This window comes from Arachis ipaensis, chromosome B5, assembly GCF_059453495.1.
Source record: "Arachis ipaensis isolate K30076 ecotype BB chromosome B5, ASM5945349v1, whole genome shotgun sequence".
Classification (NCBI taxonomy): domain Eukaryota; kingdom Viridiplantae; phylum Streptophyta; class Magnoliopsida; order Fabales; family Fabaceae; genus Arachis; species Arachis ipaensis.
This window is the reverse complement of record NC_142440.1, coordinates 142,021,838-142,047,409: the sequence shown is the minus strand read 5'-3', so window position 1 is coordinate 142,047,409 and position 25,572 is coordinate 142,021,838. Positions and strand designations below refer to the sequence as shown.

General features: G+C 31.5%; 2 protein-coding genes across 10 annotated transcripts; both read left to right on the top strand.

Annotated features, from left to right (window-relative positions):
- The first annotated feature begins 7,757 nt into the window (after nucleotides 1-7,757).
- LOC107644202 (uncharacterized) lies at nucleotides 7,758-10,686 on the top strand. Of its 3 annotated transcripts, none has more exons than XM_088487714.1 (3): nucleotides 7,758-9,425; nucleotides 9,997-10,050; nucleotides 10,181-10,686. In XM_088487714.1, the coding sequence occupies exons 1-2, from the start codon at nucleotides 7,826-7,828 to the stop codon at nucleotides 10,011-10,013; spliced, it is 1,617 nt and encodes a 538-aa protein (XP_088343840.1). In that variant the 5' UTR covers nucleotides 7,758-7,825; the 3' UTR covers nucleotides 10,014-10,050; nucleotides 10,181-10,686. The 3 variants fall into 3 exon arrangements, with proteins under 3 accessions (XP_088343840.1, XP_016203505.1, XP_020958473.1); XM_016348019.3 differs by having other exon boundaries at nucleotides 7,758-9,526; XM_021102814.2 differs by having other exon boundaries at nucleotides 7,758-9,529.
- Nucleotides 10,687-17,182: 6,496 nt separating this feature from the next.
- Nucleotides 17,183-22,000, top strand: LOC107644196 (uncharacterized). Of its 7 annotated transcripts, XR_015883791.1 has the most exons (4): nucleotides 17,183-19,070; nucleotides 20,444-20,751; nucleotides 20,991-21,078; nucleotides 21,628-22,000. XR_015883791.1 is itself a non-coding variant. In XM_021102810.2 (2 exons), exons 1-2 carry the CDS (start codon nucleotides 17,293-17,295, stop codon nucleotides 20,494-20,496), a joined length of 1,665 nt encoding a protein of 554 aa, XP_020958469.2. In that variant the 5' UTR covers nucleotides 17,183-17,292; the 3' UTR covers nucleotides 20,497-20,966. The 7 variants fall into 7 exon arrangements, 3 of the variants coding, with proteins under 3 accessions (XP_020958469.2, XP_020958468.2, XP_088345236.1); XR_015883792.1 differs by lacking the exon at nucleotides 20,991-21,078 and having other exon boundaries at nucleotides 17,183-18,904; nucleotides 20,444-20,712; XR_015883790.1 differs by lacking the exon at nucleotides 20,991-21,078 and having other exon boundaries at nucleotides 20,444-20,712.
- Nucleotides 22,001-25,572: the final 3,572 nt, after the last annotated feature.

The following is a 25,572-nucleotide window of genomic DNA, read 5'->3' as shown; positions in this document are numbered from 1 at the left end:
TTAAACACTGAGTAACTGCATTAAACCTTTGAACCCAAACATTGTTCATTGTAACTGACAATCCAAAAAAAAAAAGGACGACTACTTGGCTAGTAATGTCTGCACATGTATGGCATGTAGCCAGTGACAAGTTTTTACTTAACCAGAAACATGTAACCAAAAAAACTGGCTAATACCCAACAAAAAGAGAGTTATATCTGGGTAAAACAAAAAACATTTACAGCAGGACATATTTGCCACAAAATAACATAAGACATGAGTTGCTTCATTCGTTGGACTCCTTCGATGCTGAGACAGTTGGTTTATCTGCTTGTGGGGGTGGGAGCTGCTGAGGCTGTGCAGCTGCCTGCGTGCTAGATGGGGCTTGGTGAGTTGCGTCTTGGTGCTGTGTGCTAGAAGGTGGTGGCCCTTGAGCAAGTGGAGTAGGTGGCCTGAAAATCTTCTGTTTTGGTCTGAACTTTGGCTGTTTATGGCGAGCTGTGCTGGTGACCATGGATGGAGCATTTCCTGGGGGCATGAAGGGCTGGTTTAAATTTGGGGTGGATGGCCTGGCACTGGAACCCGTTGGGGCAGGTGGTCCTAATACAATTGTTGATCTTGTAACTCTTGCTGGAGCAGGGGCAACAGTCGTCGCAGTTGGAACCTGCCATATAAGATGCCAACATAATCAAGCAGTATGTACTCAGAGCATATTCTAAGCAGCTTATAAAGCGCAAAAATTTAAACAGTTACAGTAGGTTGTTGCTGCTGTGGTGTTGCGCTGGGTGGTTGGCTGTGTGAAGGATCCTAGATATGAAGGGTAAATTAGTTGACAATTTAATGTTAGGACATATAAGTCCCTCAGGATTCATATACTAATACAAATCAATCCTTCAAGATTCAGTTACTAAGACATACAAATCCCTGGGGTTTAAAGTACTAAGACATTTTAAAGTCTGAACTACAATCACTAGGGACACAGTAGTTGCTGGATCTTATAAGCAAATATACCATTATTAACCAAATAATTTTACCTCTGGTTGTGGAGCAGACTGTGACAAAGGGAGACATACAAGTGCTTGGGATGTGCTCTCTTTCTTCTTCTTAGGCTTTTTGGTCTTCGGTTTCCAATTCGGGTTCGATGGTGCCCCTTTGCAAGTTTTGTAATTATGGCCCTTCTCACCACACTTGCTGCATGACACAGAGAATGACTTCTTCAGCTTACCCCCTTGCATCATTGGTTCTGCAGGGTCTTTCTGCCGATTATGCACCTTTGGGCGCCCAATCCCTCTTTTGATGATTGGTGGGTCTGGCTGTGTGAACTCAGTTCTGGCCCAGAACTCTGAACTTGGCACTGGTTGAATGCAATGTGCATAAGTCCTCCTTATTGACTCCATACACATTCCTTGAATTCTGCAATGGTTGTGCATCTAGCACACTCCCACACAACCTCCCTAATGTACAAGTCTTTGAAGCGATTGATAAAATTCTTCCACATGTGCATCACACAATTGCGGAGTTTTACATGTGGCATAACCTCCTTTAGCGCAGGCAATAAACTCTGCACCATAAGAAGGACATTAAGGAATGTTAGTTGAAATTAAACAGTAGATATCTGAAACTAAACTAATTGACTAATCATAATTAAAGCTTACTTTTTGTTGGTCTGATATGAAGGTCCACCCATGGCTGGCACTGTCACCAATGTCTTCCTGGAGATTAGTCAGGAACCATTTCCAAGCTTCTTTGGTCTCACCCCTAACAACTCCATATGCAACAACGTAGAACTGATTGTTGGCATCTTGGGCAACTGCTGCTAGAAGCCAGCCCATGTAGTAGGTCTTCAAGAAACACCCATCAAGGTGCAACAAAGGTCTGCACCCATCCTTGAACCCTTTCTTACAGGCGTCCAAGCAGATGTATAACTTATCAAATACGGGAGGTGATTCTGGAACTGGCATAAGCTCCAACCTGGCCGTCGAACCTGGATTGCTTAACAGAATCTGCTCACAATAGTCTCTGCTCCGTTTGTATTGGTCCCTCTCATTGCCCATGATCTTCTCCCTGGCCTCAACTACTGCTCTGTACACCATCTTAGGGTGGGGACATAATGAAAAATCCTCTCTCAGAAAGTCAGTTGCCTCCTTCGTGTTCATGTGGGGTTGGGTTGCCATCCTCTTTTCAATCTTCTTGCTCAGCCAATGCTGGTCAGCTGCATTGCTCCCTAAATCCCTTGCACGAGTATGTTCTTGCACATATGTCTTTACTTGATAGCACTGCAGGGTTTTGTTATAGGACAAATGAACCAGGAATGGACACTCCTCATCCTTGCAACCCACCCTTACCCTCTCCTTGTCATTCTTTATCCACTTCAGCTCCCTCCCTTCAGCTATGAAGGAATCCTTCACCACCTCCTTAAACCTTTCAACAGTAGCGAATCTGGTTCCCAACTCAAACCTCCCCTCACCGTGAGCATAGTCATCATCAAATTCAGGAAATTTCCTGCTGCTACCTTCATCATCAGATGAAATGGGTGTATGCAACTCCTCGGATTCATACTCAAATACGATTTCTTCCATTTCTGATGGCAACTCACTAATGTAGAAACCCCCAACCTCTGCATTGTTCGGCTCAACACCAGGATTACCACTGCCTCCTCCTTCATCATTCGGCCGAGCAGCCCCCTGACCACCAGCCTTAACCCCTGAACTATTTTCTCCCCTAACATTCACCCTAGCCCTTTTATGAACCTTCCTCTGTTCAACCTTAGCCTTTCCCTTTGACCTTTGCCCCCTTGCAGCTGGCTTCTTGGGGGTGACAATCTTTTTTCTACCCTGTGTTGGTCTTTTTCTCTTGCAACTTGCTTCTTTTTCACTCTCAGAACTAGAGGTCTCCACTCCAGCTGGTGGAGGTTTGTACAGCACATCCTCCATGCTTTCATACCCGTCATCTGATGAAGAGGATGTCTTCAGTTCCTCTAATATCTCATCCACATCCACCTCCACATCGGCTGCCCCATCAGCATCCCTTCCAGCATCCTCAACAACCTCAGGAACATCTACTCCATGATCAAAGTATATATGAAATTCAGCAGAGTTTTGGTTCTTCGATATGTTTTCTCGCATTGCATTTATCCCAGCATCCCCAATTAGCTTGTTCAATCCCGACTCAATGTCGCTACTTGTGGGATCATACCAGTATACTTTCCTGTATGACTGGTATCCCAAACCCTTGAACAACGTAACAAGGTCTCCAAAGTTCACAAAGTCCAGGTCCATCTCAGGGAACCTCTCTTCCTTCCCATTTTCATAAACCAGGGCTCCATCAATCCCTCTGACAAACTTCCCTCCATGGTGAAAAACCGGCACCACAAAAACGTCTACCATCTAAAACTAACTAATGATCAACAACGTCTCAGTCCATAAACAGTTACCAAAATTTTGAACGAAACCCCTTTGCCCGAACAAGTTCCCCCCTACTGATCATACACACAACGTTTTCAAAAGAAACAAACCACTACATTATACCCCTGTTTCCCACACTCTCAACATGCACACACACTGCATTCACCCTTTCTTCCCACACAATAACTAAAACTTAAACGAAGAGGGTCACGATCTTACCTTCTAAGGAAGACAGCAACTACGCCCTCAACGAAACCCTCCTTGTTGGCCTCCCACAGCAACTCCACGACGAACCGATTGCTCTTCCACGTAGTGCAATTTTTGGAGGGAGAAACAGGGGTGGGGGAAAACTTTGATCGTTGCTCTTCTAGGGTTTTCAGTAATTCAGAGTAGAAAGCATGGGTGTTATGGGTATTGCATATGGGAATTAAAATGTGTTTTGAGGGGTGGGGGAGAAACGGCGTCGTTTAAGGGGGCTGGGGACTAATCTGTCTCATTTTCAGAAAGTCATGCCAACGTGTCCCCCCATTACATCCATGTCAGAGCCACGACAGCCAACTCAGCACTTTCCGACGAGGCTAATGGGCTGAGATTAACGGGGGATAGATTTGTCCAAAAATTTGAAGGGTTAGGGACATCATTGTATTTTGCATTCATCAAGGACGAAAATGTCTTCTAAAAAAAAGGTTAGGGACGGATTTGTCATTTTTTCTATATTTAATAAAGTGTTACATGTAGTTCACATAATTAAAGTTTTACAATTAGCTCTTACAACAAATGTCCAACCAAACAAATTGAAAGAATCTAATAAAACACACATACAAAAAAGAAATTAACTAATTGATTTGAGAATTCATCCACTCGTTGTACATTTCGTTTGCTAAATTGTCTCGCCAAGCAGCCCAGTCATTGCTACCCTCTATATTCTCAATCATGTCATCATCGCCATCTTCGTTACCACCATGATCCTCTCCAATAAGCACATGCTCCTCATCAAGTAGTGTATCCTCTTCAGGGTTGAATTCCATATTAAGTCGAATAAAGTTTTGCAGTAGACAACAAGCAATAATTATTCTATTTTGTGTCTTAATTTTGTAAAAATAATGACTCCTCAAAATTGCACATCTCTTCTTCAGTAAACCAGAACAACGCTCAATAATGTTCCTAGCTGAAGAGTGCTTCTTGTTAAAATATTCTCGAAAATTCCTAGGAGCATTTCTACCATGAGCCCATTCTTATACGTGGTATCGAGTATGCCTATATGGTGCTAGAAATCCCTTGCAATTAGTATAACCCGCATCCACTAAATAATAATTTCCTATAAATCGAAAGAGATACATTATGAGGACTAAGGAATTTGAATGAACTAAAAATATTGAAATATTTTTATTACCTAAAAATTAAGAACTACATATCAATTGGTATCTTGAGGTTATTATGACGTGAAATGGCATCTCTAAGGATTCTTGAATCCAAAGCGGAAGTACGTAAACGAAATTCATATCTCGATTGCATACGCCTAGGACATTAGTTGATATCTTACTTTTTCTTGTTCGGTATCTTGATTTATCTTTTTCAGGGACAACCACATCTATATATGTTCCATCTAATGCTCCTAGACAATCCTAAACCAATGAAATTGAAGTATCAAGACTAATTCTATACAAAATTATAGATTATACAAAATCACTACCTCAATTATTTACTACATCTACCTTGAACCACTTTCATATGGGATCTATGCAATCATATGGAATAGGAACAACTTTTGCAAACAATAGACTTTGGACACGTATGACCGAGGATAACACTTTATTGAAATACCTACTTATTGTTTCTTCTGACCTATAAAATCTAACTTGAAGTGTGTGATTCTTTTTATGATGAGCTAGTATTATTAAAAACGTAATCACTTGCTCAGGTATACTTATACGACATTCATCTCTTAATCCACCTTGAACTTTTAGTAACTCACACAATCTTTCTAATGTATCTACGCTCATCCTTAATTCTCAAATGCAATTTTTATCGCCCCCTCCTATTATGCGGTTTAATACATTCCGTCTTAAGGGATTAGTATTAATTTTTCTATTCCTAATCAACAAATATCCTCTTCTCCTATTTCTCAAATACAAAAATGCAAACATCAAAACTAATATCGTAACAGTTTCAAGTTCATCCTGAATCATAAAATAAAAAAAAAATCGTCTAAATTGCTCAGAGCGGTCCGATGGTTCCATTCTTCCCTGATCAACACATAAAAAACAACTTATATAATTAACACATACTATGATACTAAAAATTATCAGCAATAATGAGCACAGTAGCCATAAGAGTAATAACAACATAACTCACTAATTATTTTATTTCAAACTAATAACAAGAGACAAATTCAATACAATTTTTTCATTTGTTCTTTCATTATGAACAAATACATCAACATATTAAAACTCAAAATTATTTTTTCATTCATTCATTCATACTATCATTGTAAATATTTAACATTTTGTCAAAGAAAAGAATGTAGCTCTTCTTCTTATGTGATTTTTAGATTGAAAAATCATAAAAAATTAAAAACAAAAAAATAAAGACAAAACAGAACGAAATTCTTTTGAATAGAAAAATAAAATAAAAATAAGAAACAATAAGGGAATAGGCAGAGTAATACCTGATTATGTGACTGATAAAGATAAGAACAAGCTTTCGAAAATTGTAACAAGAACGAGCAGTAATTAGCTGCACAAAAAAATTAATAAAAAAAAAGATAAGAAGATACAAAATCAGAAGAGAGAAGAATCCTAAAAAAATCAAGAAAAGAATCAGAAATAAAAAAGAAGATTAAGAATTAGGAAAAAGAAGAAGAAGAAAGAGAGATAGAAACAAAGAGCAAGAAGAAGATATTACTGTGAAAAAAGAGGAAGAACAGATCGAAGTAGAAGACGACGACAAAAAAAGCAAGAAGAAGATGAAGAATGAAAAGAGAGGGCAAGAAGAGAGAGTACCTGAAAACAACGGTGAAGAAAAGCTAAGGATAGGATTTTTCACAAGATAATATAAGGGATAATAGAGAAATAATGAAAAATAACCATAGACAAAAAAGAGAAAAGATTTTATTTAAAATTTCGTGTCCACCATCTTATTTCTGTGTTCATCCGTGTCTTTCGTTTAGAAGTGAACACAAAAATAAAAAAAATATATCCCAAAGACACGGTATCCAGTGTCCATATCTTTCTATCCAAACATATTTTACTGTCCATATCTCTCTGTCCTGTCCACGAAAACAAACACAACCCAAATACTCTATTACAGTTAACAAAGATCTTTAACGTGCACCAATTGAACACAACAAAATTTCGGTTTCTTTTATTTAACAAATGATGCCCCAAACATATTTTAATTAGCATCTCATCAAGTTGTTGTGGTGGTTTTAATTGTTTATTTTATTTTTATCCTCTCATTTGTTTTTCTCAAAAAATAATATTTTTTATATTTTTTAATTTTTTTTTCGATCATGTACAACATTTATCATATTTTTAAAAAGCTTGTCAGTTGCAATTAGAGATAGATTTAAAGAGAGCAAGTAATAACTTTATATTTGAATTCTCTAAATTTTGAATTTTATTTTAGAGGATAAAATATAATTTTTTAACATTAAATAGTTTTTCTCTCATATTTTTTTTTAGTCCCACCTATAAAATAAATGGTAAGAGATCATATTTTATCCTCTAAAATAAAAATCTAAAATTTAGAAGATCCAAATTCAATAACTTTGGTCTCTCAAAACTTTAAAAAATTATTGATATATGAAATATGTATTTGATCAAATAAAATTTTTTATTTAATTAAATAGTTTTATATGTAAATATTTTTAAATATACCATGGATTTAAGTTTTAATTATTTTTTTATTAATATTTTTACTTAACTAATTTAATATTATACATTTAAACTTTTATACTTGCTTTTAAATTAATTTTTATATGCTTATTTTTATATCTATGTTTTAATAATATTAGAATATTAACTATTTAACATTAACATTATTATATAAAAAATTTACAATGATTTACTAGGTTTATTAGATTTAGCCCTATCTTTATAAATCTAATAGTACTATTCGAATTATATAAGGATAATATTAGGACTAAATTAAAATAGTACATGTATGCATAAATTGAAATAGTGTATTTCGATTTACATAAAACAACTAAATCTAATCATTCAGTTTACATAAAAAATAAAAAATAAAAAAATTCATGTAATATTTTTTTATTTAGATAAATTATATAATATTAAATTGGATTTAGTTTAACGGTGTATTTTAAACCTAAAACTTACTAATTCTTTAGTTTTGGCAAATTAAAGAAATCAAATAAGCTTGATATCGCTCTCACTCTCTCAGGTGGAAGCACTCTTCAATTCATTCCCTATTGCAAGAAAAGAATGTTGTCATTGTTCTCATCCTCACAAATCAAATTAAGATATGCTTTTCAATTCCCAAATTCTGTTCCCCACTCCGCTCTCCCTCTTTGCTTCCCTTCAACTTCATCCCTACACTCTCCCTCTCGGTCCCAATCACTTGATGAAGCTGTTGATTCCTTCACTCGCATGCTCTCTATGCGTCACCCTCCGTCCATCATCCAATTCACCAAGATTTTGGGATCTCTTGCCAAGACCAACCATTTCCTCACCGCCATTTCCCTTTTTCAGCAATTGCAAGCCAGGGGAATCGCTCCCAACTTGTTTACTTTGAACATGTTAATCAATTGTTGTTGCGGCATGAGTCGTATGACGCTTGCTTTCTCTGCTTTCGCCAAGATTTTCAGGATGGGTTTTCAGCCTGATGCCGTAACCTTGACAACAATCCTGAAAGGCCTCTGTCTCTCTGGTAATGTTGAAAAAGCACTGCACTTTCATGCCACAGTGCTGGCTTATGGATATCACTTCGACCAAGTCACTTATGGAACCTTGATCAATGGGCTCTGTAAGGCCGGACACACATCAACTGCTATTCATGTGTTGAGAAAGATCGCACGGCATGGAATTGTTCCTAATGTCGTAATGTACAGCGCAATTATTGATAGCCTCTGCAAGGTTGCGCTTGTAAGTGAAGCTTTTCATTTATATTCTGAAATGCTTGCTAAGGGAATTTGTCCCAATGTTATCACGTACAACACTCTAATTTATGGATTGTGCCTTGCGGGTCAACTCAAGGAAGCCGTTCTTTTGCTAAATGATATGATTCTCATAAACATTACTCCAGATGTTTATACTTATAATACTTTGATCGATGGACTATGCAAGGAAGGAAAGATCAAAGATGCTAAGAATGTGTTGGGCTTGATGACAAAACATGGTGTGAAACCAAATGTGGTCACTTATAACAGCTTAATGGATGGGCATTGTCTGGTTAATGAGGTAAATAAGGCAAAATTTGTATTCAACACTATGGCCCAAAGCAGAGTGTCACTTAATGTTCGAAGTTACAGTATCATGATTAATGGCTTGTGCAAAAGTAAAATGGTCGATGAAGCCTTGAATCTCTTTGAAGAAATGCATCGTAAGTACTTGGTTCCAAACACGGTAACTTACAACACTCTTATTGATGGCTTGAGCAAATCAAAGAGAATCTCTTGTGCTTTGGAGCTTCTTGTCGAGATGCATGAAAGAGGTCAACCCATTAATGTAGTCACTTATAATTCCTTGTTGGATGGGATGTTCAATATCAAACGAGTTGACAAAGCATTTATGTTATTCGAGCAAATGAAAGAGAGTGGCATTGATCCAGATATATATACATACAGCATACTTATAGATGGCCTGTGCAAAAGTGGAAGACTTCAAAATGCAAAAGAGATATTTCAAGATCTTTCCATTAAAGGCTATTGTCCAAATGTGCGGACATACACCATTATGATCAATGGGCTTTGCAAAGAGGGTCTGCTTCACGAAGCAGTGGCACTCATGACAAAAATGGAAGACAATGGTTGCTTACCAGATGCTGTGACTTATGAAACAATCATTCGTGCTCTATTTGAAAACGGTGAAAATGATAAAGCAGAGAAACTTCTTCGTGAAATGATATCTAGAGGCCTGTTGCAAGGATAAAAGTAGATGAGATTCTTCTTGTTAGACATCACAAATGTTGTTTGTATCTCTTTCTTTTTAACTTGTGTTTTGTTACCTTCTTCAGGATCATATATCCATTACATATTAATGCTTTTGGATCTTGACATGATTGTTACTCTTTATTCTGCTTTATCCACCCTAAGCGTTTTCTTTGTCATTACTTATTTTATGGCATTTTCAGTGACTAGATGGTTGTCATACGTTTCTTGTGAGCATGTATCATTATTTCCTTTTTTCTTCTTTGTAATTTTATAAATGCATTGATGTTAATTTAGCACTAAGCTGAAATGGTTCTGATTTCATCATTGAAAGGGAATCACGTGTTAGTTGTGAAGCTTCCCTTCACTCTTATTGTCTTTCAATCTTTTCATTTCCCCCACATTTAAAGTAAACTCCCATGCAGCACAAACTGGCTGATGTAGCTTTAGATGAAATCTCAAAATGTTATTTTGCAAACATCTTCTCATTTTTCTGTGTTCATGCAGTTATACCTGAGGGCTGAGGCATAATGTACCAAAGCAATTAACATGACAAAGAAGGTAACTGATTTTCTTGTTATATAGAGTAAATAAATTTTGCTTTTAATTCAAGGTATAAATATCCGTGGGTAACAAAACCAAGCTTGATTGAACTACTATTGATTGGCAATTTGGCATATATGGAACAAAGGAAAGAAGAGGCAGAACAATTTCTCTCCCCAAGCCCCAGCTAGGAAGGGTTGCACATCAGCCAGGGGGATAATCATGGACCACCCGCATAGCAGTTTCGTCGACAAAGGGCAGCCATCCTGCCAAGTAGAAGGAGATGGTCAATAGCAGTCAAAGGGACCTGTTTGAAAGCATGTATATAAAGGAACTGCGATTCAAACTTCAAAGTCAAAGGATTTTGATCAAACACCAGCCTCTTGTGCAATCTCCAAGCACCCCAAAAAGTAGCAAGAAACATTTGCACAGGTTAATGCTCACAAAAGTTGGAAGACTTCATCATCAATTGCATGTTCCCATATAATCATGTTAAGAAAAATGATAAACCTATAAACTTTACAATAAAATGAGAAATTTTGGTGGTATACTCGAGCTTTTAAGTTCGAATCTCATTACAGTTAAAATATTGTGTTAAAAAACAATTATGTGATCAATCTGATTTTAATTAAGTTTATTCACTTCTTTTTGTCATACTGATCTTACAAAGTTGTATGCGCATATTATGTTACAAGATGAATAATGACATTAGCCTAAATTTGCTTTAAATCCCGCAATTCACCGTCCCTGGTGATTTCGGATTAAACCCCCACATCCTGCGTTGTCGGAGTTTCCTATATAGCAGCTCCATCAATATTTATTTTTAACCATCCTTCTCATGGGCTCTCCCAAGCTATGTGGATTTCTGTTTTGGCAGCTCTTTATTGAGAAAATTTTATAATGAGAAAATTTTTAAGAGTAAAATTATAAAAAAATAAATTTATTTAGAATAAAATTAATGTGATTAAGTATAATTTACTTATATTTGATTAAAAAATAATTAAATAACTATGTACCGTAAAAAAATGATATTATTGAAGGATAAAATTAAAATTTATTTTTATGTATCGTTTTTGTCTCCAATTGTCCTATTTAAGTCCCTAATGTTTTAAAATCGTCTCAATTTTGTCCCGCCGTCAATTCCGTTAAGAGATTCCTAACGGTAGGACAACATTGAGTCAATTTTGAAACGTTAAGGACTTAAATAGGACGATTCAAACGTTAGAGACAACTTTAAGACTTACTCCAAACGTTGGGGATAAAAACAATACTTTTTTTTTTTTTTACCAAAGATAGGAGACTCGAACCCGCAACCTCTTAATTGAGTATGGGAGACTATGCCATTTGAGCTATTACTTATTGACAAAATTTGGAAAGATAGGAGACTCGAACCCGCAACATCTTAATTGAGTATGGGGAGTCTGTGTCATTTGAGATATTACTTATTGGCGATAAAAACAATACTTTACTCTTAGCAGAAATATGTTTTCAAATAGAGAAACATGAATTTGTTTAGAATTTGGATATATACTTCTAACATATATATAATAGAATATGAGAGAGATTTGGTATATAATTTTATTTTAATATTTTTTATCATATATAATCTCTAAAAAATAGGGTGGATATCTATCCAGATTGTTAACAATTTTTTTAAAAAATTACAAGGTTCTCAGGAAAAAAAATATCATTTTCAACTCTTGGTTTTTAACTCTGAAAAATTAGTTAGCTTTTTTTTGTGAATAATCATTTTCTTGAGTTAGTATGTGATACATAAATTAGTTAATTTATCCGTTAAGTGCTAGTTAAGATTGACAGATTTTTTTTGTTAAGACTTTGTTGTCTTTTAAGATAAATATAAAGAGTTATTTAAACTTTTTTTCCCTACTTTTTGTTATTTTTTTATATACATTGGCTAAATTTGTTGTGCGAGAATTGAGAAATATTAATAATTTTTAATTTTGTTTTCTATTTATAGAAATTGAATATAGGAGATACATATTAATAACAATGACATTATTAATTATTATTACCAGTCTTATCTATTTGTTATTAGTTATTCTAAAATGTTAAAGTTTCAATCTTTGATGTTATATTTACATGATTAGTTGACATAAATATTCTTATTTGTTGTATTTATTTTAACTAAAATATTATGTTACTTTTTTTATTATCTATTATAAAATAGAATATATACTTCTTCTAATAATAATAAATTTATGTAATTTATGATGGTTAATTTAAATTGAGTACACCTAAAACTTAACATATTCTTAATAATATAATATCTTAAAAGCCTTTTTTAAATAACTAAGAAAAAATTAAAAAAAGGTATTCTCCATTCAATTTTTGTAAGTAAAAAAATTTAAAAATTACTAAATTTCTCAATTTTTTACAAGTAAATTTAGGCAACGTATATAAAAAAATAACAAAAAATAAAAAAATTCTAAACAACTTCTTGACAATTTGACCATTAACCCTAAAAGATATCGAGGCCTTCAATAAAGAAGTCAATCAATTTTAATTATTATTTAATGGACAAATCAACCATTTAACATATATTAGGTATGTTCTATTAACTCAGAACAAAAAAATTGATAAAAGAGCTAATCAACCTCAAAAAATAGATAAATGACTAAAAAGAGATTTTTTTTTTTTATTAAAAACTTTGTTATCTTTTAGAGTAAGTATCATGAATTATTTAAAATTTTTTCTCTAAAAAATATAAATTTTATTTATAATTTTTTTTCTAAAAAAATATAAATTGCAATGTCTAAATCTTGAACGCATGATCTTTTAATTTAGGGTAAAGTATACTTTTTGTCCCTAAAGTTTAGTAAAAGTTTTAAAAATATTCTTAAGTTTTATTTTGTTTCAATTTTCTCCCAAAAAATTTTTATTTGCATCAAATATACTCTCGACGGCTAAATTTTCAAAAATTTTAAGACCAATCTAACAATAATACATGAAAATTATACTTGATTTGCTTGTGTTGAGGGTTTGTTCTTATGAAATTGTTGTTGAATTGATCTTAAATTTTTTGAAAAATTAGCCGTTAGGGGTATATTTGATGCAAATAAAAAACTTTTGGGATAAAATTGAAACAAAATAAAACTTATTTTTATCAAACTTTAGGGACAACAAATATACTTTACCTTTAATTTAAGTATGAAATACTTCCCAATCTAATTAGCATCACATTTTTTTCACTATTATTACACATCTATTCTATTATATAAAAATAAAATTTTTATATTTAACTAGTGTATATTTTTATATTCTGTACGGAATAATACATAACATTATATAAAGATTTTTATTAAAAAAAAATAAATAAAAATATATATAATAATAATTATTATAAATATTTTACAAAATTATCATTAAAATCAAACTCTAAGAATTTTTAATATTAAAAATAATTAGTATTTGTCTTAATCAATTTGAGTTTGTTGAGTAATCATCTCACTTATCCAATTAAGCAAGTATTAAGAGGTTCGAATTTTGCCTTGCATACATAGCAATCCATTAACTAGCGGTTGACCCTTAATAAATAGAGTATCAATACATGGTTAGACTTGGCAGGAATACCAAAACTCGCGAGTACCCGATCCATCCCTACCCGGTCAGGATGAGTAATAACCCAACCTGAAGCAGGACGGGCTTTGTTCGGGACGAGTGTTCGAGCGAGGCAGAACGGAATTGGGTTTAGGGTGTATCCACCCAAGGTATATATATAAGGTTAATAGCCAAATTCGTCCCTCAAAGATCATCCATTCTTTAAATTAGTCTTCAAAATATTTTTTTAGTCATATTAGTCCTTGAAAGATAAAACGTAAATCAAATTGATCATTCTCATTAGTTAAATGATGATGTGTCACGTTAAGTGCAATGTGGCATGATGGTAGTAGGTTAATGCCACGTGTCACAAGATGATTGGTTGATGTGTCATGTCAGTGACACCTAGCACGCCACGTGTCACTTGACATGTAAAAAAATTATTTATAATCAAAATAATTTCTGAAAATCTAGATGTAAGTCATTTTCATTCCTAAAATTTTAAAATTAATCAAGTTAATCCTTATGTAATTTTTTTATTTTTTTCATAATATTAAATTTAAAATTTTTTTGATAGTACTAATTTTAATATTATTTCTTAGACCTTAAAAAACAAAATTCTCTTTACATAAAATAATAAAAATAATTAAATTATTATAAAATTATTTTGTCATTTGTAGTTTAAAAATTTATATTTTCAAATTCTAATTTTTTTTATAGTAAAATTTTTTTATTTAGAGTTTATCAAATTATTATTGATTATATATTTAAAATTTTAATATTTTAAATTTCACTAAATAATATGATAGTTATTTTAAAATTTAAAAAATCTTTTAAATTTTTAAAATTATAATTTTTATTATTGTTTAATTTATATGATATAACTCAATAATTAAAAAATTGATTTGTGAGATCACTTATTGAATCTTACTATTTTAATATAATTTTTTTTAAAATAACTACTATATTTATTTAGTGACATCTAAAAGATTAAAACTTTTAGCATATAACTAGTTTTAATATTTTGGATTTCACTAAATAAATATACAAAAATGCTAAGTGTCAAAGTGTTTTCATTAACCAAGTTAACCAAGTTATTGAAATTTGGGTTATGTTAGGTAACGAATGACTTTTTTGAACAACATGAACAACTACCAATCAAATAAAAACACACCACTTCCAAATTACCCACGTAAATCTTAATATTAGAATAACCATCCGTACACCTAGTGAAATGAACATCCGATATATCTATTGTTCACATTGTTTAGTATTTTCATTGTCTACTTATACTTTTCCTTAAAATTTAAACTTTAGTCACGCACCCTCCTCCTTCTCCTCTTCCTCCTCCTCCAACATCGTCATCATCACTGCTACCGCCACCACCACCACCGTCGTCGTCAATGTTGCTGCTGTTACCGTTGTCGCCCACTGTCACCACCACCGTCATCATTGCTGCTGCTATCACCATTGTCGTCATCATCATCATCATCTTCTTCTTCTTCCTTCTTCAACGTCTTGTTATTATTGTTGTTGTTCTTATTATTATTATTATTATTATTATTATTATTATTATTATTGTGCTCCTTCTTCAACGTCTTGCTGTTGTTGTTTAATTTCTTTTTTTTTTGTGAATTTGATGTATCTTTTTTATTGAGTGAAATTGAAAATGTACGAATGCCTTTTATATTGTTTCTATACTCAATATTTATGTGCTATAAATGTGAATTTGTATACTATACTGAACAAAAATGTATGTTATGCTTAAATATTTGTGTGCGATAATAAACCAAAATTTGTTTAATGATTTCTGACAAATTAGTGTGAGTTACCAAGCTATTAACTTCGATTACTTGTGTTATTTTTCTATACTCGATATTTGTGTGCTATTGTGTGTGTATATATATATTTTCTTGATTATGGTTATTTATGATGATCTTAGTTTTCTTTAATTGAGTTGTTTGAAAAATTAGTGTTATTTTATGATTTTAGTTTTTGTGCCATATGTGCAAATTTGTGCTATGTTGAACAAAAATGTGTGCTACGCTTAAATATTTATGTGCTATGATAAATCAGAATTTGTTTAATGATATATGTCAAATTAGTGTGATCAAGTTATTAGCTTCGATTACTTGTGTGCTGTGAAAATGAAGGAGTGTGTGTTTTTTCACTTTGTTTGATTTACACATGTAATGTGATACAGTGTTTATGGACAACTGCAAGAAAGACGAGGCGATTGCTGAACTTTTCAAAAACCATTGCATTTAAAGTTGATTTGCACCTCTTGCATCTAAAGACAACATTCCATGAACACAAAAGAGATGAGTCATGATGACATATTTAAAAAGAGTGTCAACAACACCTTTTTGTGTGTGTGTGTGTGTTTTTTTTTTTTTTTTGAAAATAGAACCTGTAATATAACATTGGCTTACAATGAATGGTAATCAGTTTACACACCATGAAAAAAAAAGAGAGAAAAATAAATGTGTAGCAGAACTCAATAAAAGAATATATACATAAATTTTGGTGTAGCAAAAATTTGTGTGTGGTATTTTGAAAATTTGTGTACTATATTTATGTGCAAAAATTTGTGTGCTATATCAATAAGTTTGTCGAGAGCATCTTTTTGTGTGTATGTGTGTGTTTTGAAAATAGAACCGGAATGTAATATTGACTTACAATGAATAGTGATTGGTTTATATACCATGAAAAAAAGAGAGAGAAAAAATAAATGTGTAAAAGAATTCAATAAAAGAATATACACACTTAAATTCTGTACAACAAAACTTTGTGTACTGTGCTTCAAAAATTTGTGTACTATAGCTAAAAAATTTGTGTGTTACGTGTAAAAATTTATGTGTATATTGATAAATTTGTGTTATGTGTAAATTTTTGTGTGATATACTTTAAATAATAATAAAAATTATAATTTAAAAAAATTTAAAAGATTTAAATTTTAAAAGAATTATTATATTATTTAGTGAGATTTAAAATATTAAATTTTTAAATATATAATCAATAATAATTTGATAAATTCGTTTAAATAAAAAATTATTATAAAAAATTATAATTTAAAAATATAAAATTTTAAAATAAAAACGATAAAATAAATTTATAATAATTTAATTATTTTTATTATTTTATATAAAGAGTATTTTGTTTATTAAAGTCTAAAAGATAATATTAAAATTAGTATTATAAAAAAATATTGTAAATTTAATATTATAATGAAAAAAATAAAAGAAATTTATATAAAAACTAATTTAATTAATTTTTAAAATTTTAAGAATGAAAATGACTTATATCTATATTTTTAAGGACTATTTTGATTACAAAAAACTTTTTTATATGTCCAGTGATACGTAACATATTATGTGTTACTGACACGTCAACCAATCATCATGGCACTTAACGTGACTGTCATCGTCTAACTAACTAACGGAAAAATCAATTTGATTTATGTTTTAAGGACTCATATAAATAAAAAAGTCTTACTAATTTAAAGAATAAATGGTCTTTAAAGAACGAATTTAACTATTAACAAAGCAAATTTTTCTTTCTTTTTTTTGATATCGAAACAAAAATTTTTTTTTTCCTATTCCTTTTCTTTCTCATTTTCTCTCGTACCAAACATAGTGCAAAGGTCGAAGAAGAGGAGAACTCTTCAATACAGCACATTCCTCTTGAATCTTGATTGCAAACATGTTGTCATCGTTCTCATCCTCACCAATCAAACTGAGGTATGCTATTCAAATCCCAAAGCGCTCTCCTTATTCTGTTCCGCACTCTGCTCTCCGTCTTTGCTTCCTTTCAACTTCATCCCTACACTCTCACTCTCAGCCCCAATCACTTGATGAAGCTGTTGATTACTTCACTCGCATGCTCTCTATGCGTCGTATTCCTCCCATCATCCAGTTTAACAAGATTTTGGGATCCCTTTCCAAGACGAAGCATTTCCACGCCGCCGTTTCCCTTTTTCAGCAATTGCAAGCCAGAGGAATCGCTCCCGACTTATTTACTTTAAACATCTTAATCAATTGTTGTTGCGGCATGGCTTATATGACGCTTGCTTTCTCTGTATTGGGCAAGATTTTCAGAATGGATTATCAACCTAATACGGTAACATTGACAACAATCCTGAAAGGTCTCTGTTTCTGTGGTAATGTTGAAAAAGCTGTGCGCTTTCATGACAGACTGCTGGCTCATGGATTTCACTTTAATCAAGTCACTTATGGGACCTTGATCAATGGCCTCTGTAAGTCCGGACACACATCAGCTGCTATTCAAATGTTGAGAAAGATCCCACGGTATGGCATTGCTCCTGATGTCGTCATGTACAGCGCAATTATTGATAGCCTCTGCAAGGATACACTTGTAAGTCAGGCTTTTCATTTATTTTCTGAAATGCTTGCTAAGGGAATTTCTCCCGATGTTACCACATACAGTTCTCTCATTTTTGGATTGTGTCTTGTGGGTCAATATAAGGAAGCCGTTGATTTACTAAATCATATGATGCTTAAAAACATTACTCCTAATGTTTATACCTATAGTACTTTGATCGATGGACTATGCAAGGAAGGAAAGATCAAAGATGCTAAGAATGTGTTGGCTGTGATGACAAAACATGGTGTGAAACCAAATGTGGTTACTTATAACAGCTTAATGGACGGATATTGTTTGGTTAATCAGGTAAATAAGGCAAAATATGTATTCGACACAATGGGGGAGAGTAGAGCGTTTCCTAATGTTCGGAGTTACAATATCATGATTAATGGCTTTTGTAAGAGTAAAATGATCGATGATGCCTTGAATCTCTTCGAAGAAATGCGTCGCAAGAACTTGGTTCCTGACATGGTAACTTACAGTACTCTAGTTGATGGCTTGGGAAAATCAAGGAGAATATCTTGTGCCTTGGAGCTTCTTGAAAAGATGCAGGATCGAGGTCAACCTGCTGATATAGTCACTTACAGTTCTTTACTGGATGCTTTGTTCAATATCAAACAACATGACAAGGCACTTATGTTATTCAATCAAATGAAAGAGTGTGGCATTGATCTAGATATATATACATACACCATACTTATAGATGGCCTGTGCAAAAGTGGAAGACTTAAAAATGCAAAAGAGATTTTTCAAGATCTTTCCATTAAAGGCTATCATCTAGACGTGAGAACATACACTGTTATGATAAACAGGCTCTGCAAAGAGGGCCTACTTGATGAAGCATTGGCCTTAATGTCTGAAATGGAAGACCATGGTTGCTCTCCGAATGCTGTAACTTATGAAACAACTATTCGTGCTCTGTTGGAAAAAGGTGAAAATGATCAAGCTCTGAAACATCTTCGTGAAATGATTGCTAGAGGCTTATGGAAAAGGCAAGAGGAGAAATAAATCAACTCAAATTAATAGATTTTCTGTTGTAACTGGTGGGTTAGTGCTTAAGATTTGTTGATAGTAATTAAGAGCTCATGATTGGTCTGGTGAGCAACTGTGCTTTATTTAACTGAATCTTCCTAGAATTCTTCTGAAAGATATGCAGTGGCAAGATTAATGACGTAGATATATGATTTTCACTGCCATCTTTGAAACAAATACATCTACTAAATGCATGGTACCACTTTTTTTTTGTTGACAATTTCAACATTTTATTATATTTCAAAGTCTGATCACAGCTGAAGAAACCTGTATACTAAGTATATGATTACACTTGATGTTTCAAAAAAAAAAAAGGCTGTGCAAGAAGGAATTTCTAGGAATTTGGCTAATATGGTTCAAATGTGAATTATCTTAAAACCTTTGTTCATTTTCATAATTGATGTTACTGAGCCGTAATTCTTAGAAATCAGTTGAAAATATGTACATTATGTTGATTTTCATAATTAATGTTACTTAGTTGTAATTAATGGTATCTTAAAACCTTTGTTCATTTTCATAATAATGTTACTCAGCAGTTAATGCTTAGTTGAATTATTTCATTATTTCTTGTTGCAAAATCCCATATAGGGATTATTATATTCTTGTTTAAAATCATGTTGAAAAGGTTTTATTATTAAAACATGGTTTGGAGTTTTGTTGTCTGTTATTAGCTACTCCTGTCATAAAAGATTTGGGGATTCTAATTCCAAGTACAATTGTTTCTTCACCTGTTTCTTTGGTTTTTCTAAATCTTCTCTGAAGTGATGACTGGGGTTAGAATAAAGAATTAAAAGTGAAACAATGTTGTACAGTTTGAAATTGCATTTGTTCTTGAAGAATATCTTTGAATGTTAGTACAATTTCTTTTGGGATCAAAAGTTGAACTATTATATAGCCTTACTGCTTAAGTGCTGATTAAGTATTTTGCATTGGTTGTTGAGTATTTTGGATTCTTGACATGGATTTCATCTTTGTTCCATGCTTTCTGATTGCTAGGTGCACTCAAGCATGTTAAGTTGCAGCATGGCAAAGACAATATTGAAGTTCTCTAGAATTTTCCTTTATACTTGGATTTCAGTTTCTCCCTTTGAAATAATTGCGAGACACTTGATTTAATATTTTCTCAGCTTATTTGATTTCTAGTTGAACCCACCATTGGATTTTAAGCTTCAAAATCAGTTTTAAATGGAAGTGAATAATAGCTGCTTTCACAAAAATCACTCTTCAGACTGCACTAATAAACATAAAATGAATTGATCTCAAACTAGATAGAATATGGTTGATGCTGCTATAAACTTTGAGGAATCAATCTTAGCATTATAATGAAATTAGGTTCTTCATGTACTATTTATTGTGTGGGGATAAAGTATTATTTTAGTCTCCAACGTTTGGGCTAAGTCGTAATTTGGTTCCTAATATTTCAAATTTCATATTTCAGTCCCTAACATACACTGTTATGATCAAAGGGCTCTGCAAAGAGAGCTTGTTTGAAGAAGCATTGGCCCTGTTGTCGGAAATGGAAGACAATGATTGCTTACCAAATATTGTGACTTTTGAAACTGTTATTCGTGCTTTGTTTGAAAAAGATGAGAATGACATGGCAAAGAAACTTCTTTGGTGATTGCTAGAGGCTTATTGGATGGTTTGAAGAAGCATTGGCATTCTTGTCAAAAATGGAAGACAATGATAAAGCAGAGAAACTTTGTGGTAAAAAGATATCTAGAGGCCTACTGCAAGGGATATATTGTTATTTCCTTTTTTATTATATTTGTGCATTAATGTTAATTTATTCCTAAGCTAACTTTATTTTGATTTAATCCTTTAAAAAGTGAATCACTTGTTAAGCTTCCCTGCACTCTTGTTATTGTCTTTGAATCTCTTCATTTACCCATGCGGCAACATACTTGCTGATGTAGCCTTCTAATGTATTTTGGATCGTCTCCAAAGTTAGTTTGCAAACATATTCACATTTTGTGTTCATGCAGTTGCATATGTAAAGCTTTGCCTGAGGCATATTCTACAGATGCGATTAACTTGGACAAAACAAGATCATTAGTTTTCTTGTCATATAGAGTAAATGATTTTTTTTTAAAATAAATTCAAGGTCCAATATCTGTAGGTTTCGAAAACCAAGCTTTGATTGAACTTCTATTGATTGACATATATGAAACACACAAACTGTTTGCTTTCTGATATTTAAAGTATGTAACTATGTATACACTTTATATGAAGCTCCATCTAACTTTTTTCACATTCCGGTTATTCTATATTTCTTTGGATCTGATAACTGCATCTTATCATTTATAAATAGAAATGCGGAATTAGAGATAAGAACCTGATGTGCTTGTTTATCTGAATTCTAGTTTTTTTTTTTTTTTCTCTCAAGTATTTCAAAGTTTCCTCTTAGATTCTGACATTTTAATTTGCTAAAACACTCTTGGACTTTCCAAAACTATGTAGTCATTCAAATAAATTGTAATAATATTTGGCTATATCGTATGAGTGTTAGATGCCAATGAGTTTATAATGATCATATTCCTTTTTTCTTTGTTTTAAGTTGTTGTTGTAATATATGAAAAATTTGCTATTGTTGAAATCATAGGTGATCATTTTTCTTTGCAGATTTTCAACGTGCCATAGTACAGGTACTTGAACCAACCAACAAAGATTGAGGAAGCTATTGCGCTGGATATATGTTTCCGTACAAAATATTTGAGGGGTGGATTGATTGTAATTAGAAAAAGTCTAGGAACCAACTACAATGTAAGCCAATTCAATCAATTTTCTTTTTTTTTTTTCAATTTTGAAATTCAAAAATTTTGGGTAGTGGGGGGTTGGCTTGCATTTTTTCTGTAATTAACCTATTTTTCAACTAATTGGCTCTAATTTGCTACACTCCTAGTTAGTTCTCTAGCGAAATCGAATTAATTATTCTTTCTCCTTTATATTTTGAAATTCAAGTTAGATGGTCCTCATTTACCTTTGATGATTGAAAGTACCCTATGGTAAGCTTTTTCCTTTGGAAAAGGGATGTATTTTATGTTATATGAAGTTACTTCATGTGAGTTCAAAGGGTTTTCTAGTTTCTTTGGTGTTTTTCCTTAAATGGATATATTCAAATCAATATAATACAAATTCCAGTTGTTGAATCAAATTAGACTAGATTGAAAAATAAAAACAAATACAATTTAAATCATAATAAATTATATCAATTTTATTTTTTAAATTGATACAAAATGTATTATCAACATTTTTTTAGTTGTCTAATAGCTTGATTTAATTGTCATTGTTCGCATATCTCGTTTAAAAGAGAGAAATAATATAATTTAGTTTTTAATAGCTTGATTTAATTGCTGAGCTTTTTTTTTCTTCTCACCTTTATAGTGATTTTGCAGTATTATGTTTTTTTTTTTTATTCTTGTTAAGAGAATAAAACAAGAAGAATTAAGAGAAGGTAAAACAAGAATGGAAAAGATGAATAAGAAAAGAAAAAGAATATGATGATGATAATAAAGAAGAAGAATGAGGGGCCAGGAGAAATTTGTTTGAGTGTCATTATTATTAAGTAATTTCGGTGCATTCTGGATTTAAATAAGGTGCACTTGATCTGTACTTGTTTTGAACTGAGTTTGTTTGTGTGTCGTCATCATTAAGTAATTTTGGTATATTCTGGATTTAAATAAGATGCACTAGGTCTGTTCTTGTTTTAAACTGAGTTTGCTTATGTGTCATCATCATTAAATAATTTTAGTTTATTTTGAATTTAAATAAGATGCATTTAGTCTGTACTTGTTTTGAACTGAGTTTGTTTGTGTGTCGTTATCAATAAGTAATTTCGATACATTCTGAATTTAAATAATGTGCACTTGGTCTGTGCCTGTTTTGAATATGGGTTTGTTTGTGTGTTGTTATAATTAAATACTTTTAGTGTATTTTAGATTTGAATTGTTATACGTATAAAAAAAGACGACGATGATGACAATAACAATAACAATAACAATAACAATGATGATGAAAAAAAAAAAGAAAAAGATCAAAGAAATTCAAATGAGAAAAGAAGGAATAAGAGGAGAAGGAGATGAAGGTGGTCAGAGACGGATTTACTTGCAAGTATGTGGAGCAATTGCCCCTATTAAATTTTTAAAGCCAAATAGTAAGTATATATATAAGTATAAAATACCCCTTTAAAATAATAGGTTTGCCTCCATAATTTTCTTTTAAATTTATGTGTGAAAAATCTAAGTTATTAAATAACAACACAATGATAAAAAATTATCGAATTATATAAATTTAATCTATTTATATTAAAAAAACAAATATGCTCGAATAAATAATAATAATAATAATAATAATAATAATAATAATAATAATAATAATAATAATAATAATAATAATAATAATAATAATAATAATAATAATTATTGAAGGATTACTATGTGTTCATTACACACGCAGCGGAAAAAAAATAAAGTAATCCTTAAAGATCTATTTTGTGCTTAAATTTTATTCTAATAATTTAATATATAGATCAGATCTAAATACCTTTAGACGCTTTAGTAAAAATCACTTTCTCCTTCGATAGTACGAAGGCGCTATGCGTATCCACACTAAGACCAACATTTGCTGTCAACTCCTTGACTAATGGACATCTGATCTAAATTGAGAAACCTCTTGCAACTCTTTGCACGCCATTAAATTCTTCTCCAAGAATCAGGCTCACATACATTTATGTGTGTAGAGGTAAAGGAATAACAACCCTTGTTATTCTCTCTGTCTTTCTTATGTTTTCTTCTATTCTTGGCATACATATATATAGTATGAGATTTGTTTCTGATTTTAAATTTGAATTTCAATTCAAATTTAAATCATATCTTGTTATTTTAAAGTTGAATCTTTCAAATTTTTGAATCATATCATAACTCAATTTAAAACAGAATCAGTTAGAATCTCATCTAAATTTAGAATTCAAGTTTAGAAATAGAATAACTAATTATTCTCAAATCTCATATAATATTCTCAATTATCATACTATTATTATATTCTTGGTGCTAGCAAAAAATATAATAATATTCCATTTGAATTAATATAATTATTTATTTGATCAAATCAAATTAATAATTAAATAATTCTACAGCAAAGATTAGAACACTCGTTAGTGTGTGACCCCATAGGTTCAATACTAAGCGGGTAGTAAATTAGTCATACTAAATTTACTAATCAAGGTTGGCGTCTAGCAACACTCCTCAACGACCCAATAGTATGAAGTAATACATTTTTACTAAAAACCTTAGAAGAACAAAGTATAATTCCTTCCATCTTTTCAGCTTTTGGTTAACCCTTAGAGTATGGTTTAATTGTCAAACTCTAACTTGTTACCATTATTATAATGAACTGTGAATGACCTAAGAAACTCATTTCTTCATTCATTCAATCCCCTTGGCCAAGGTTCTATTCATCTCAGTCATTATAATCATAGAGCTCAAACTCTTTATCGAGAGTTAACGGATTCCTTATTGACTAATCACTAATTCTACAAGTATTTAAATCATACCCAATATCCATTCAACTAGCACCCTAGGGTATTAGGTGTCCCGAATCAAAGTATAATAAATACATTGTTAATTACTATGACAGTCGCAGGTCAAAGGAAACTCTATTACTGTGTTCATCTTGAGAATATCCTATTGACAAATATACGTAATTATAACCATTAGGAATTCTCAAAGTGAGTCAGTTCAATGGTCATATCTCTATATGCACCATCTATATATATAATTTAATAAACGAGATCTATTAATCTTCATCCAATGAAGACCATTATATATATATTGATCTTTCCGGATTATTAATGTCCTTTTTAATAATCCTATGACCAAGAACAATTTAGATTAAATTATAAAAGATTTATCCCTTAATATTATGATCACTATCACAATGATAAATCTCTAAATTTAATCAAGGACCTTATTATATTAACATTTTAATATAATAACAATAACGAATTATTTGACACGTGATTGATTGGATTGTGGTCATACTACTTATTCCCAACAACAATAATAATAATAATAATAATTTAATTAGTTAATTATCCAAAGTCAAATTTAGTTTCTCAAATAAAAATGACACTATTAGTATTTAATAGTTTTTCAATTTAATTGAGAAAATATATTATATATCGTTATAATTTTTACTATTTTATTATAATTAATTTTGTCTTAATTTTTTACTATGAATATTATAGAGTGTCAACTCTCTAATTAAATAATAAAAAATATTTGAATAATTATTTAATAGAAAAAATTATTTATATCTATATATAAAAAAAATTGTGGTAGTTTGATTTAAAATTTTATTTTTTTAATTATTTTTGTATTTTTTCTTTAGTCTTATATTTTTTATAAATTATTTAATTATTAAGCTATAATTTTTTTGTGTTTTATAAAAAATAATCAATAAAATATGAGTTGATGAATATAGAGGATATTTGACAAAAAAAAATACTTTTAAATTAGTATAGAAATTAAAAAAATACTTTTAAATTAATATACTTTTTGATGTGTTAAT